Raw genomic sequence first — 13153 nt, 5'->3', positions numbered from 1 at the left:
TGGTTTCAGCTGCTTTATCACTTTCACTGATGACTTCAGTAGATATGGTTATGTCTACCTAATGAAGCATAAGTCTGAATCCTTTGATAAATTCAAGGAATTTCAGAGTGAAGTAGAGAATCAATTAGGCAAGAAGATTAAAGCACTGCGGTCTGATAGAGGCGGTGAATATCTGAGCTATGAATTTGATGACCATCTGAAAGAATGTGGAATTCTATCAGAATTGACTCCTCCTGGAACACCACAATGGAACGGTGTGTCGGAACGGAGGAACAGAACCTTGCTAGACATGGTTAGGTCAATGATGGGTCAGGCCGAACTTCCAATAGAATTTTGGCGACATGCACTAAATACAGCTACACTCACTATAAATAGAGCTCCGTGTAAAGCTGTTGAAAAGACTCCATATGAGTTATGGTTTGGAAAGCCTCCAAATGTGTCTTTTCTTAAGATTTGGGGATGTGAAGTATATGTCAAGCGATTAATTTCAGACAAACTTCATCCAAAATCTGACAAATGTATCCTTGTGGGCTATCCAAAGGAAACAAAGGGGTATTACTTCTACAATACATCTGAGAACAAAGTGTTTGTTGCTCGAGATGGTATCTTTTTGGAAAAGAATCACATTTCCAAAATGACAAGTGGGAGAAAAGTAGACCTCGAATTAAGAAATTCGAGTCGAACAACAAACTCTAGAGAATGCTCAAGATGACATTCAAGATGAAACTCAGAGATCTTTAGAAGTATCTGATGAGAATCATGGTCAATCTAGAGATGTAACCCCGCGTAGATCGCAGAGATATAGATCTCAACCGGAAAGGTACTTAGGTATTTTGACGAACGAGAGCTATGATGTTCTATTACTTGAAAGTGATGAACCTGCGACTTACAAGCAAGCTATGACGAGCCCTAGCTCAAAGCAATGGAAAGAAGCCATGCAATCTGAATTAGACTCCATGTCTGAAAACCAAGTATGGGATTTGGTCGATTTGCCAGATGGCTACCAAGCCATTGGAAGCAAATGGGTTTTCAAACTGAAAAAGGACAAGGATGGGAAACTTGAAGTTTTCAAAGCTAGATTGGTTGCAAAAGGTTACAGGAAAGTCCACGGTGTGGATTACGATGAAACCTTTTCACCAGTTGCAATGCTAAAGTCTATTCGGATAATGTTAGCAATCGCTGCATATTACGATTACGAAATATGGCAGATGGATGTCAAAACCGCTTACTTAAACGGCGTTTTAACAGAAACTGTGTTTATGACACAACCTGAAGGTTTTGAGGATCCAAAGAATGATAAAAAGGTATGCAAGCTAAAGAAATCAATCTACGGATTGAAGCAGGCATCGAGGAGCTGGAATATACGTTTTGATGAAGCAGTCAGTGACTTTGGTTTCATCAAGAACGCAGACGAATCTTGTGTACACAAGAAGGTCAGTGGGAGCAAAATTTCTTTCCTAGTATTATATGTCGATGACATATTACTTATCGGAAATGACATTCCTTTGTTAAACTCTGTCAAGATTTGGCTTGGGAAATGTTTTTCGATGAAGGATCTAGGAGAAGTACAGTACATATTGGGCATCAAGATTTACAGAGATAGATCTAAAAAGATGATTGGACTTAGTCAAAGAACTTATATCAATAAGGTGCTTGAAAGGTTCAAGATGGTAGACTCCAAGCGAGGCTACCTATCCATGTCTCATGGAATGACTCTAAGCAAGACTCAGTGCCCAAAAACACTTGATGAGCGTAGACAAATGAATGGGATTCCATATGCATCATTGATTTGTTTAATAATGTATGCTATGATATGTACACGCCCGGATGTTGCGAACGCACTCAGTGCTACGAGCAGATACCATTCAGACCCAGGAGAGGCACATTGGACTGTTGCCAAGAACATTCTGAAGTACCTGAAAAGGCACAAAGATGACTTCCTGGTCTATGGTGGAGATGATGAATTAATTGTTAAAGGCTATAGGGACGCAAGTTTCCAAACCGACAAAGATGATTTCAGATCACAGTCTGGGTTTGTCTTCTGCCTCAACGGGGTGCAGTAAGCTGGAAAAGTGCTAAGCAAAGCACCATTGCGGATTCTACAACTGAAGCAGAGTACATTGCTTCACATGAAGCAGCAAAGGAAGCTATATGGCTAAGGAAGTTCATAGGTGAAATTGGTGTAGTCCCCTCCATTAAAGGACCAATAGCCCTGTATTGTGATAATAACGGAGCTATTGCACAGGCAAAGGAGCCTAGACACCACCAAAGAGTCAAGCATGTACTTCGTAGATTTCACCTTCTACGAGAGTTCGTTGAAAGAAAAGAAGTCGAGATAGGCAAGATTGGAACTGATGACAACATATCAGATCCATTGACTAAACCTCTGCCGCAGGCGAAGCACAACTCGCACACTGCAGCTATGGGAATCAAGCATATTGGAGAATGGCTTTGATGTCCTTATTTAATGTTTTAAAGTTTTAGAGTTTAATTCTTTGTAAAACATTGTTGGTTAATCATTCACAATAAATGAATAGAATTCATTTTTCCATTTAATTTGTGGTTTATTAAATGACGAGTCCCTTCAATTTGACGATATATTCAAGATAGACTGTCAGGACCAGTCCTGTGACTAAGAAATATCTATCAAGTGAACTTGAATGTCAAAGGTTGAAAATGGTCCTTGGTCGGAGTTTTCTATAAAATTGGACGCATAGAAAACGTTAGACGACTGGAATGCAAGATGACTAATAGTTCTGTTTCTTGAACTATGTGGACATGGCAATGGAGTAATCATTTGCATAGATACTTACTTTGGGAGGACTAGTATCGGACAGACCTATGAAACTTTACTGTAAGAGATGAAAATCTGTCATAAGTAAATTTCATTAAAATTATTAGACACTAAATCCTCAATACCTAAGTGATTTGAGATTACTTGTTTGAGAACTGGTTGCTTTGACGTTGACCAACCGTCGCACCGTAAAAGGAGGCTATAAAGGCAACGCTCAGGTAATCACCTATCAAACGAAGTCTAATCTCAAGATCACAAGATTGGGATTGTCCTCCCATAAATCGGGATGAGATGCTTAAAAGTTGTACAAGGCCACTCGGAGAGCTAGAAACTGTGAAATGCATAGACGTGCTCGGATGGATCATATGCTATGATTATCTGTTTATTTGATCAGTTGAACTCTGAAACCGAGAAACACCTCTGGACATAATAAGGATGACAACTCTTACCTTATGTTCAAGAGCAAGCATCGAGCGACAAAGGAATTAGGTAATGCACACTTGTCCCTAAGGACAAGTGGGAGACTGAAGGAAATAATGCCCTTGGTCCAAGTATGCATATAATATTAAGTCTAATAAATGCGGTTCAGTATTAATTAACAAGTTAATAATTCAGTGAGATCAAGTGAGCTGAATTCCTAGCTAGAGGCCGCTTCAGTTCAAGTGGAATTAACGATATTAATCCACATCTTACTCTTGACTGAACCCGTAGGGTCACACAAATAGTACGTAAACGGATCAAGTATTTAATGGCATTAAATACTCCATCTATGGATATTCGGAATCGACGGATCTTGGTTTCAATGGGAGCTGAGATCGTCACAAGCAAGAAATGAATACTCCGGAAACGATGATATTGCCGGAAACGGAAATATGGATCGTATCGGAAATATAAATATTATCCAAGTCGTAGATGTTGCCGGAAACGGAAACATGGTACGTATCGGAAAATATTATTGGAAATGGAAATATTACCGGAATCGGAAATATTGCCGGAAACGGAAATATTGTCGGAATCGGAAATATTATCGGAATCGGAAAATAATTCCGGAAACGGAAATATTAAATATTTGTTCGAAACGGAAATTGATTCCGGAATCGGAAATATTAAATATTGTTCGTATCGGAAATGAATTCTGGAACCGGGAATTTAATTGGAAGCGCATCGTACGAATTATCATCGGACGAGGCTTGCTAGACGAAGGCCCAGCACGAAGCCAGGCCCGCGCCCAGCAAGACGAGCGCCCAACATGGAGCTGCCACAGCCTCGCCAGGCCCAGCGCAAGGCCAAGCCCAGCAAGGCCTTAGGCACGCGCACGCTGAGCGTGCTGTTGGGCTGCGAGCAGCGACTGCTCGTGTGGGCCGCAAGGCCTGCGCGGGTGGTGCGATGCTCGTGGCCATACGATGCTCATGTTCGTAACGAATCCTAATCCTATCGGAATTCGTGTATTGATTAAATCCTAATCCTAATAGATTAAATTTATTATTTAGAGTTCAAATAGGATTCTAATTATTAAATTCAAATCCTAGTAGGATTATAATTCCTTTTCCATACCTCTATAAATAGGTGCCTAGGGTCATAATTTATAGACACAATTGAAGTATTCAAAGGTAAGATTTTCAAGAAAAATCCGCCACTCTCTTGCCCCTATTTAGCCGAAATCTATACTACCTTAAGGGCGATTCTAGTTTGTCAAGCTTAAGGCGGATCCGGACGTGCTGTGGACTATCTACGGAGGGACGACACTTGGAGTCCTAAAGACTTGTTCTTGTTCGGTTCGGACGCAGCTATGGAAGGCATGCTACAAAGTGTATGCATCTGAATTATGCTAAATGATTATGTGTGAATGATATGTTTCCTGGATTTATGGTTTTTCCGCATGATTTATGTTTTGTCATATGTATCATAACCTAACAACCACACTCATGCACCAAATGTAAGGGGATTGGTCATAAGGTTGAGGTTTGTAAGAAAGCCAAGAAACAGCCAAAAACAAAGAAGATATGGGTGCAAAAGGCTGTACCACCTAGACCTCAGAACAACACTGCTTCATTACCTAGTGGGGCACCTGTTGATGAGGATAATGGGTTTGTTCTAGATACTGGATTTGGCACTCAGAGGTGTAGAGAATTGAGACCATTTCAGACTAGAAATAGTTACCAGTTGTTAGAATTATAAGAAGGGGAGCATTCAGCAGGTGGAACAACATCTGCTACTGCTGGCAATCCACTGGCTCTGGGGGTGATTACCCCTGTGGCTAATGGATAAAATTCGTTGCTGGAATGTGAGGGGACTAAACAGGAAAGGAAAGAAAAATGAGGTGAGGAGATTCCTTCAAACTCACCAAATCAAGATGTTTAGTCTCCTTGAAACTAGGGTGAAATCTCCTAAACTAGAGGATCTTTACCTTAACTTGTGTCCTGGGTGGTGTTTTACCACTAAGGCTCCGTTTGGTAGAGCGTAAAACGTTTTCATTGTAAAATGATTTTCCATGGAAAACACTTTCCAAGGAAAAACACAATTCCAAACTAGTTTTCCTTTGTTTGGTAACTTAAAGGAAAATGAGAGAAGATGGTGAAAATTGAGGGGAAGAAAGGAGAGGGAAGTAAGGAGGAAAGAAGGAAAAGTGGTTTCCCTCCATTTCAAATGGAAAAGAGTTTTCCACCTTTGAGGGAGTCATGGAAAATTGTTTTACATCCCTTACCCAACCAAACAACGTAAAATGATTGAAAAGGGAAAAATCATTTTCCAGGAAAACATTTTACTCCCTACCAAACGGAACCTAACTTGTGTCATGCTCCTGGAGGTAGAATCATTTTGGGGTGGGATCCAGATGTATTTGAGGTGGATATTAGGGATATGAGTGCTCAACTGCTCCAATGCTACATTACCCCAAAAGGAACAACTCTCAGTTTCTTTGGTTCTTTCATATATGGTATGAATGACAGGAAAGATAGGAAATCTTTGTGGAGCCAATTATGTTCAGTAGCTACTGGTATCACCAAACCTTGGATCATTATGGATGATTTTAACTCCATAATGAACTTGGAGGATAGGATTGGTTCCCCTGTGAGGTTTGCTGAAATATAGGATATGAGAACATGCATGATGCAGTGTAACCTAAGTGAGATTAAGACTATGGGTAGACAGTTCACTTGGTCCAATAAGAAAGATGGAACTCACAGAGTCTTCACCAGAATTGATAGAGTGTTAGATAACACTCATTGGGAAGATCTTTTCCCTACAGCTGAAGCAACTTTTCTCCCTAAAGGAGAGTATGATCATTGTCCCGTGATACTCAGTTGTTACAGGGATCAAGCTCAAAAAAGACCATTCAGATTTCAGAACATGTGGACCACTGCAGAGGATTTCTTACCCATAGTTCAGACTGGTTGGGATAGGAATGTGAAGGGATGTCATATGTTTAGAGTGGTCCAAAGACTCAAGTGGATCAAGGCAGACTTAAAGCTCCTCAACAAGAAGGGGTTTTCTAATATTAAAGCTACTAGCATCCCATGCCACCATGACCTTCTCATGGCTCAAACTATGCTGCACAATGATCCAACCAACAGCACCCTAGCTACTGTAGAAAAAGAAGCTAACACAAAATACAGAGCTGCACATGCTCAATACCTCTTTTTTCTTCAACAAACTGCTAAAATACACTGGCTTGAATTGGGAGATGAGAACTCTAGATTGTTCCACTTGAGCATAAAACACAGGAGAAAGCAAAACAAGATTAACTCCGTTAAAATGCTGATGGGGTTGGGTTCATTCAGCTGAAGGGGTCCAACGAGCTTTCAATCAGTTCTACTCTTTCATGTTTGGTGTCAAAATGGAGAATAGAACACCAGTGAAGTCTGTTGTGATTGACCAGGGGCCTAGACTCTCTATGGCACACAAGAACTCACTGGATTGCACTTTTCAAGATGCAGATATCAAGAAAATGCTAGAATCTATCCCTGTAACCAAAGCTCCTAGGTTATATGGGTTTAACAGTCAGTTCTTCAAGTCAGCTTGGCCCATCATAAAAGCTGATTTCTATCAGGATATAAAATATTTCTTTGTAACTGAGAAACTGCTGAAAGAAATAAATGTCACCCCAATCTCCCTTGTTCCTAAACTTCCTGTACCTGCTTCAGTAGGTGACTTTAGGCCTATTGCATGCTGTTCTGTGCTGTATAAATGCATCTTCAAACTTCTATGTGCAAAGCTTAAACTAGTTCTCCCTGATATTGTTTCTCCCAACCAAGGAGCTTTTGTTTCTAAAAGGTCCATCCTACATAATGTTCTGCTATGCTAGGACATTATCAAACTTTTCAATAGAGGGATGGCTAGACCTTCTTGCTTTATGAAACTGGACCTGAGGAAAGCTTATGATAAAGTGGAGTGGAGCTTCATTGAAGAAGACATGGTGGAATTGGGATTTCCTACCCATTTCATCCAGCTGGTGATGACCTGTCTCTCTACTACTCAGTACTCTATCTTAGTCAATGGTGTGCCATCTTCCATAATTCACCGAAGGAGGGGTTTGAGACAGGGTGATCCCCTTTCTCCCCTCTTGTTCACCCTCTGCATGGAATATCTGTCTAGAACTATGAAATTGATTGCTTCCCATGAATCTTTCAAGTTTCACACTAGATGTATATCAATGGGTTTGAACCATTTAGTGTTTGCTGATGATTTATTGCTCTTCTTCAATGGTGACACTACTTCTGTGCAGATTATGCTTGAAGGGTTGAATCTCTTCTCTGACACTACTGGTTTGCAAGTCAATCCAGCTAAATCTTCCATCTTCAGTTGTGGTCTAGATCAATAAACTAAAGATGAAATAGCCAACTGTTCTGGGTTCAGATTTGATCAACTTCCTTTCAAATACCTAGGGGTGCCTATCAGTTCTAGTAAAATAAAGGTTGGTGACTGCAATATGTTGGTGGAAAAAATGGTGGCCAAAATCAAAGTGTGGAGTTCTAGGCACCTTTCATTTGCAGGGAGAATGCAACTATAAACTCTGTCCTGATGAGTATCAGTATTTATTGGGGAAATTATTTTCTTATCCCACACTCAATCATCAAGAAAATCAATGCAATCTGTAAAGCTTACTTATGGTATGGGGTGTATGATGATAATAGGCCAGGTAGTGTCAAATGGGATAACCTGCGCTTAGAAAAGGATCAGGGGGGACTTGGTTTTAGAAATTTGGCTTTGTGGAATCAGGCAGCTGTTGAAAAGTTGGCTTGGGCCATTGAGCAAAAGCAAGATAAGCTCTAGGTTAAATGGATGTATACAGTTTACATCAAGGACAAGAGCTGGCTGCACTATCAGGCTCCCCTTGCAACCAGTTGGGCTATAAAGTGTATATGTAAGGCTAAGCAAGCCTGCAGTGATGCTATGAACTCCTCTTCTTGTCTTACTAAAAGTAGATACCTATCAAAGAAGTGTATAACTTGATCAAGACCCAAGCAGATAAGACTCAATAGGCAAGATATGTTTGGAATAGACTTTCTATTCCTAAACATAGGTTTACTTTGTGGATGGTTCTTTGGGACAGACTTAAAACCAGAGACATATTGTTTTAATATGGTGTTTGTACTGACAACCTATGTTCCATCTGTGGCAATGCTGTTGAGACTAGTGCACACCTATTCTTTGAATGTGTGTATAGTAAAAGATTATTGGTTGCTCTGTTGGCCTGGTTAGGGCTTAACACTCACAGAACCTCTGTGGGTTTGATCCTTCATTGGATAAGGAGGAACTGCAAGATAGCTTTCAAAAGGAAGGTTTTTTATGCTGCTATTGCTGGTGGTGTTTATCAAATTTGGAAAGCTAGGAGCTCTGCTGTGTGGGATCACTCAGTGCCTACTACTGCTGGCTTGCTGCACTCTTTACAGTCTGATGTTAAACACATAATCTTAAGTGTAAGTGGCAAAAAACTTAATGATGTGGATAGAGATTGGTTACTAACTTTGTAACCTTCCTAGTTCTTTTTTATTCCTGTTGGAATCTGCTGGTGTTGCAGGTCTGACCTTGGGTTGTTTTCCTTGGTCTCTCCTGTTTAGGTTGTAATACTGGTGTTTGAGCTTAATATATTTCCCTTGCTTGCTTGCCAAAAAAATGGAAATTTAAACAAATTTTTTTAAATCTTACCCGAATCTCCAAAAGATCAGACGGTGATGGTGATGGCGAAGGTGACAAGCGGAGGAGAGAGAGAGTGTGTGTGCGGTGAAAGAGAGACGGAATATTTAGGGTTTAGAATGGAGGATGGGATTTGGTGGAAGAGGATTAGAGGGAGAAGATAGAAGAAGATATGATGAAGAGGATCGAAGGAAAAACACAGAGGAAGGAGAGAGAAAACGGGAGGAGGAAGGGTTAGGGTAGTTTAGTTTAGTCGCTCAACACGATAATCAACGAAGGAATGGTATTTTGGTAATTATGATTGGGGACACGAAAAGTGTTATTACCAAATTAACCTCAGCTGTTCCTTTATATAATAGAGATATATGATGGTCAGATCCCTATTTAGATTGTTGTGTATTATTGACTCTTGAAGAAGCAAATTGTTATTGTTGATGTCCAATCTTAAACCGTGTTAGCTAATACTCGTTTGTCCCCCATTGACCATCAATTGACTTCGAGGCCCCCCCAGTTAATCTAGCCGATTAACAAAGAGCGTTAATCTGGGGGTAATTTCGGCTGAAATAAACGACCAACGAAGGGAAAGGACTTGTCAGACTTAAAATTAAAGGGAAATGAAAAAAGGTAGGGTGTTGGGCGTTAGTAGACGGTAACATGAAAATGTAACTGCCGTTTGGGTGTGTTTGTCAGCCGTTTGCCTCTGTTTGGCAGAGGTTTTGTTCCGTGCGTTTTGAATTTCAAATTGATTGTACTGAAATTTTGAAAATTCATTTCCAATCCCAAAAGTAACCCACATCTTCTCTCTCATCTTAAGTGAAACCCTAACTCCCTTACCATTGATGAAATTCCGTTGTTACCATTGATGAAATTCCGTCGTTTTGGAGTCCGAGTTTGGTGAAAATTCCGGGAAATCGAGGTAAGGGTTGATTAATTAATTCTTGTAATTGTTGTATTTGTTTATGAATTCGGTGTAATTGGATGTTATTCATTGTTAATAGAAATTGTTAAAATTTATGGGGGGATTTGGTCGTTGTTGTGTAGTATGAATTGACGATGGTTGGGGATGTAGATTCTGAAATTATGTTGGGTGTGGGTGTGGGAGTAGTGGGCGTTGTAGATGAACCATCATTAAATTCCTCCTAAAAATTGTATTTAACTATGTTGTATGATGTATGGTGGAAAATGTGAAAATATAGTTTCCCCCCTTGAAGAAAAGTGTGAAAAAATAATTTGTTGTTGGTTTGGTTAGTATTAATGGTATTGTTTAATATGTGTAGGAACTTGTTAATTAATAGACTTTATTAGAATGATGTTGTATTTAATGATATAGGAACTAGCATTTAATTATAATAATAGTTAAAAACATATTAATTTGTGGTGGTAGGTCATGGACCAAGACATTGGAAGTAATGATTATCCACATCCGGGAATTGAACAACGGCCGGTTCGATTGGGTGAAATTCACGAAGGAGGCCTTACCCCGCAGGAAACTCCTTCAGGAAGATGTGTGATCCGTGGGTCTCGATGTGGGGATGGTGTTGATGATAGTATTGAGCTTCAGTCTCCATTTGGTTCATGTGCAGGTAGTTCAGATTTGTCATTTTCGACTCCAATCCGTAACTCAAACAGTAGCAACGTTGACGATAATTTATTTGGTATAAGCCCTCAGAGTTGTTCCACTACGTTAATTTGTGGTTCATCAATACAATCCTCTAATGTAACCCCTGTAAGGAGGAATGGTAATAACATGACCATATCAGAGGGTGATGGTATATTTTTCACTCCCGAACATGTTAAAAGTGGGGGTACCCTTTATGCTGCTACCACCAATGAGGAAATAATTCCACCACCCACTGTGGGGCTTATATTTGGGAGTTGGCAGGAGGTTGAAGAATACTATAAGGGGTATGCAAAACAGCAGGGATTTGGTGTATGTAGACCACAAGGTACACAAAATAAAAACAAGATTCTGACGGGTGCAACATGGAGGTGTGAGTGTTATGGTTCTCCTTATATGAGACAGACGAGGGAGGCGAAGAAGAGGGTTAAGAATATGCAGTTGGGTGGCACCTTAGTACCAGAGCCACCCCCAAGAATGAACCGGAAGTCAAAGAAGTGTCATTGTCTTGCAATGTTGAGAGCTAGTGTTAATGGGGTGGGTGAGTGGGAAGTAAAGAGAGTTGTACTGGAACATGTTAATCACCAGCCAACTCCCAGCAAGTGGAGGGGAGTGAAGGAGTATAGGATGGGTCATGTTACACAACATTTTAAGCAAGGTTTAATTACGAGTTATGATTCGGGAGCTCCAGTGTCACAAGTTAGGGCAAATCTTGCCGAACGTTTGGGTGGGATTGAAAATGTAGTCTTATCTGAAAAAGACATGAATCACATAGTTCAAACCGATCGAAAGTTGAAAATGGAAGGCGGGGATGCGAATGCAATGATGGCCTATTTTGAGGGGTTACAAAAGGACAATGACAAATTCTACCACGCTCATAGGCTTGATCAGGGAGGTCATCTAAAGGACATTATGTGGGTTGATGCTAGGAGCCGTGTAGCCTTTAGTGACTTTGGGGAGGTTGTATGCTTCGATGCCACGTACCTAACCAACTCGTATGAGCTACCTTTTGCAAATTTCGTAGGGGTGAATCATCATGGACATTCACTGTTGCTAGGCTGTGCATTGATGTCCCGTGAAGATTGCGATAGTTTTAGTTGGTTGTTTAAGCAGTGGCGTATTTGCATGGGTGGTAGATGTCCTGCTGCAATTTTAACTGACCAGGCACCAGCAATGAGACGTCCCTTGCAAGAAGTGATGCCTGAGGCCCGTCATCGTTGGTGCTTGTGGCACATAATGAATAAAATTCCTACGAAGCTTGGTACTCATAGCCGGTATGCATTCTGACCTTATTATTGTATTATTGGCAATTAATATTTCGAAAAATCTTATTAATTTGATATGTTTTATTATCGTTGGTCATGAGAGTTGTCATGTAAAGAATATAAAGCGGTATATTGTCATACTCACTTGGTAATACTAATGTCTTTGGTATTTACTAGGTCATACACATGTTCCATAGCTTGTGTTTGTAGGTTAATTTTGAATTGTTAACCCCCTCTTGTATGATGTTTGATTTATTCACTTAGTGTCATGTGTAGAACGCATTACATATTTTAATGTATGTTTAACTGGGAAAATAGTACAATTAAGTTGGTAGATAGTATACCCGAGAAAACAGAACAGGATGATTAGGAAATAGTGCATATTAATGTTGAGATAGTACCTTAATTAATAGGTCATGTATACCTGTTGGGTTATGGTTCTTTGCCTTGTTCTGGTCATGTTGTGGAAAGTTTAGGTTATAGTGTAGGAGATTCGTTTGTGGAGACTCTGCATATTTTGTTATATTTGTTTGCTAAAATGACGATTTTACAAAGTCGGGTATTTACACAACAACTGAATTAACAATAATAATTATATATTGGTAGGTATGCAGAGTTGAAAGATGTGGTGAAAGAGGTTGTGTATGAGTGTTTATGCGTAGAGGAGTTTGAGAGTAGGTGGTCTAGTATGTTACTTGAATATGATGTTAAAGATCATGCCAAGAGTAATGATTGGCTCGGTGATATGTATGAGGAAAGGAAAATGTGGGTGCCTGCATATATGAACAATTATTTTTGGGCCGGAATGAAGACAACGCAACGCGTAGAGTCAATAAACTCTTTTTTTGATGGTTTTTTGGAGAGGAGCACTAAGTTGTTTGAGTTTCCTAAAAAGTATTGTGCAGCTATGAATAAAAGGTGTAGTGATGAAAAAGATGCGGATGCTAATGGTATGAAATATATCCGTAAACTGGTGACTGGATTTCCCATTGAGAAAGTATTCCAAAAAATTTACACCGACAACAAGTTTAGAGATCTCCAAAGAGAATGCGAGAGGCTTTTGTATTGTGAGGTAAAGGTTGAGAAAAAGATTTCTGAGACAGAGTTTGAATATAATTTGGAGGACCGGGTGTGGATAATTGTGAAAGGGAAAAGTGAAGAGGTTTTGACGAAGTATAGGAAATTATACGGAGTTAAGTTTCGTACTGATCCAATAGAAGTATCGTGTGTGTGTAAGATGTTTGAGACTAAGGGTATTCTATGTAGGCATTGTATTCGTGTCTTATATACTAACAACGTTGATGATGTTCCTGAAAGATACATCCTTAGGCGATGGCGGAA

The 13153-nt window shown here is 39.9% G+C and overlaps 1 protein-coding gene across 1 annotated transcript; it reads left to right on the top strand.

The window, feature by feature from the left end:
• The first annotated feature begins 6629 nt into the window (after window positions 1-6629).
• Window positions 6630-7097, top strand: LOC130464686 (uncharacterized). Its single transcript, XM_056833990.1, has one exon. It carries the CDS (start codon window positions 6630-6632, stop codon window positions 7095-7097), a length of 468 nt encoding a protein of 155 aa, XP_056689968.1.
• Window positions 7098-13153: the final 6056 nt, after the last annotated feature.

This window comes from Spinacia oleracea, chromosome 1 (genome assembly GCF_020520425.1).
Source record: "Spinacia oleracea cultivar Varoflay chromosome 1, BTI_SOV_V1, whole genome shotgun sequence".
NCBI lineage: Eukaryota > Viridiplantae > Streptophyta > Magnoliopsida > Caryophyllales > Amaranthaceae > Spinacia > Spinacia oleracea.
Note: the sequence above shows the minus strand (reverse complement) of the source record. Positions and strands in the feature narration are given on the sequence as shown.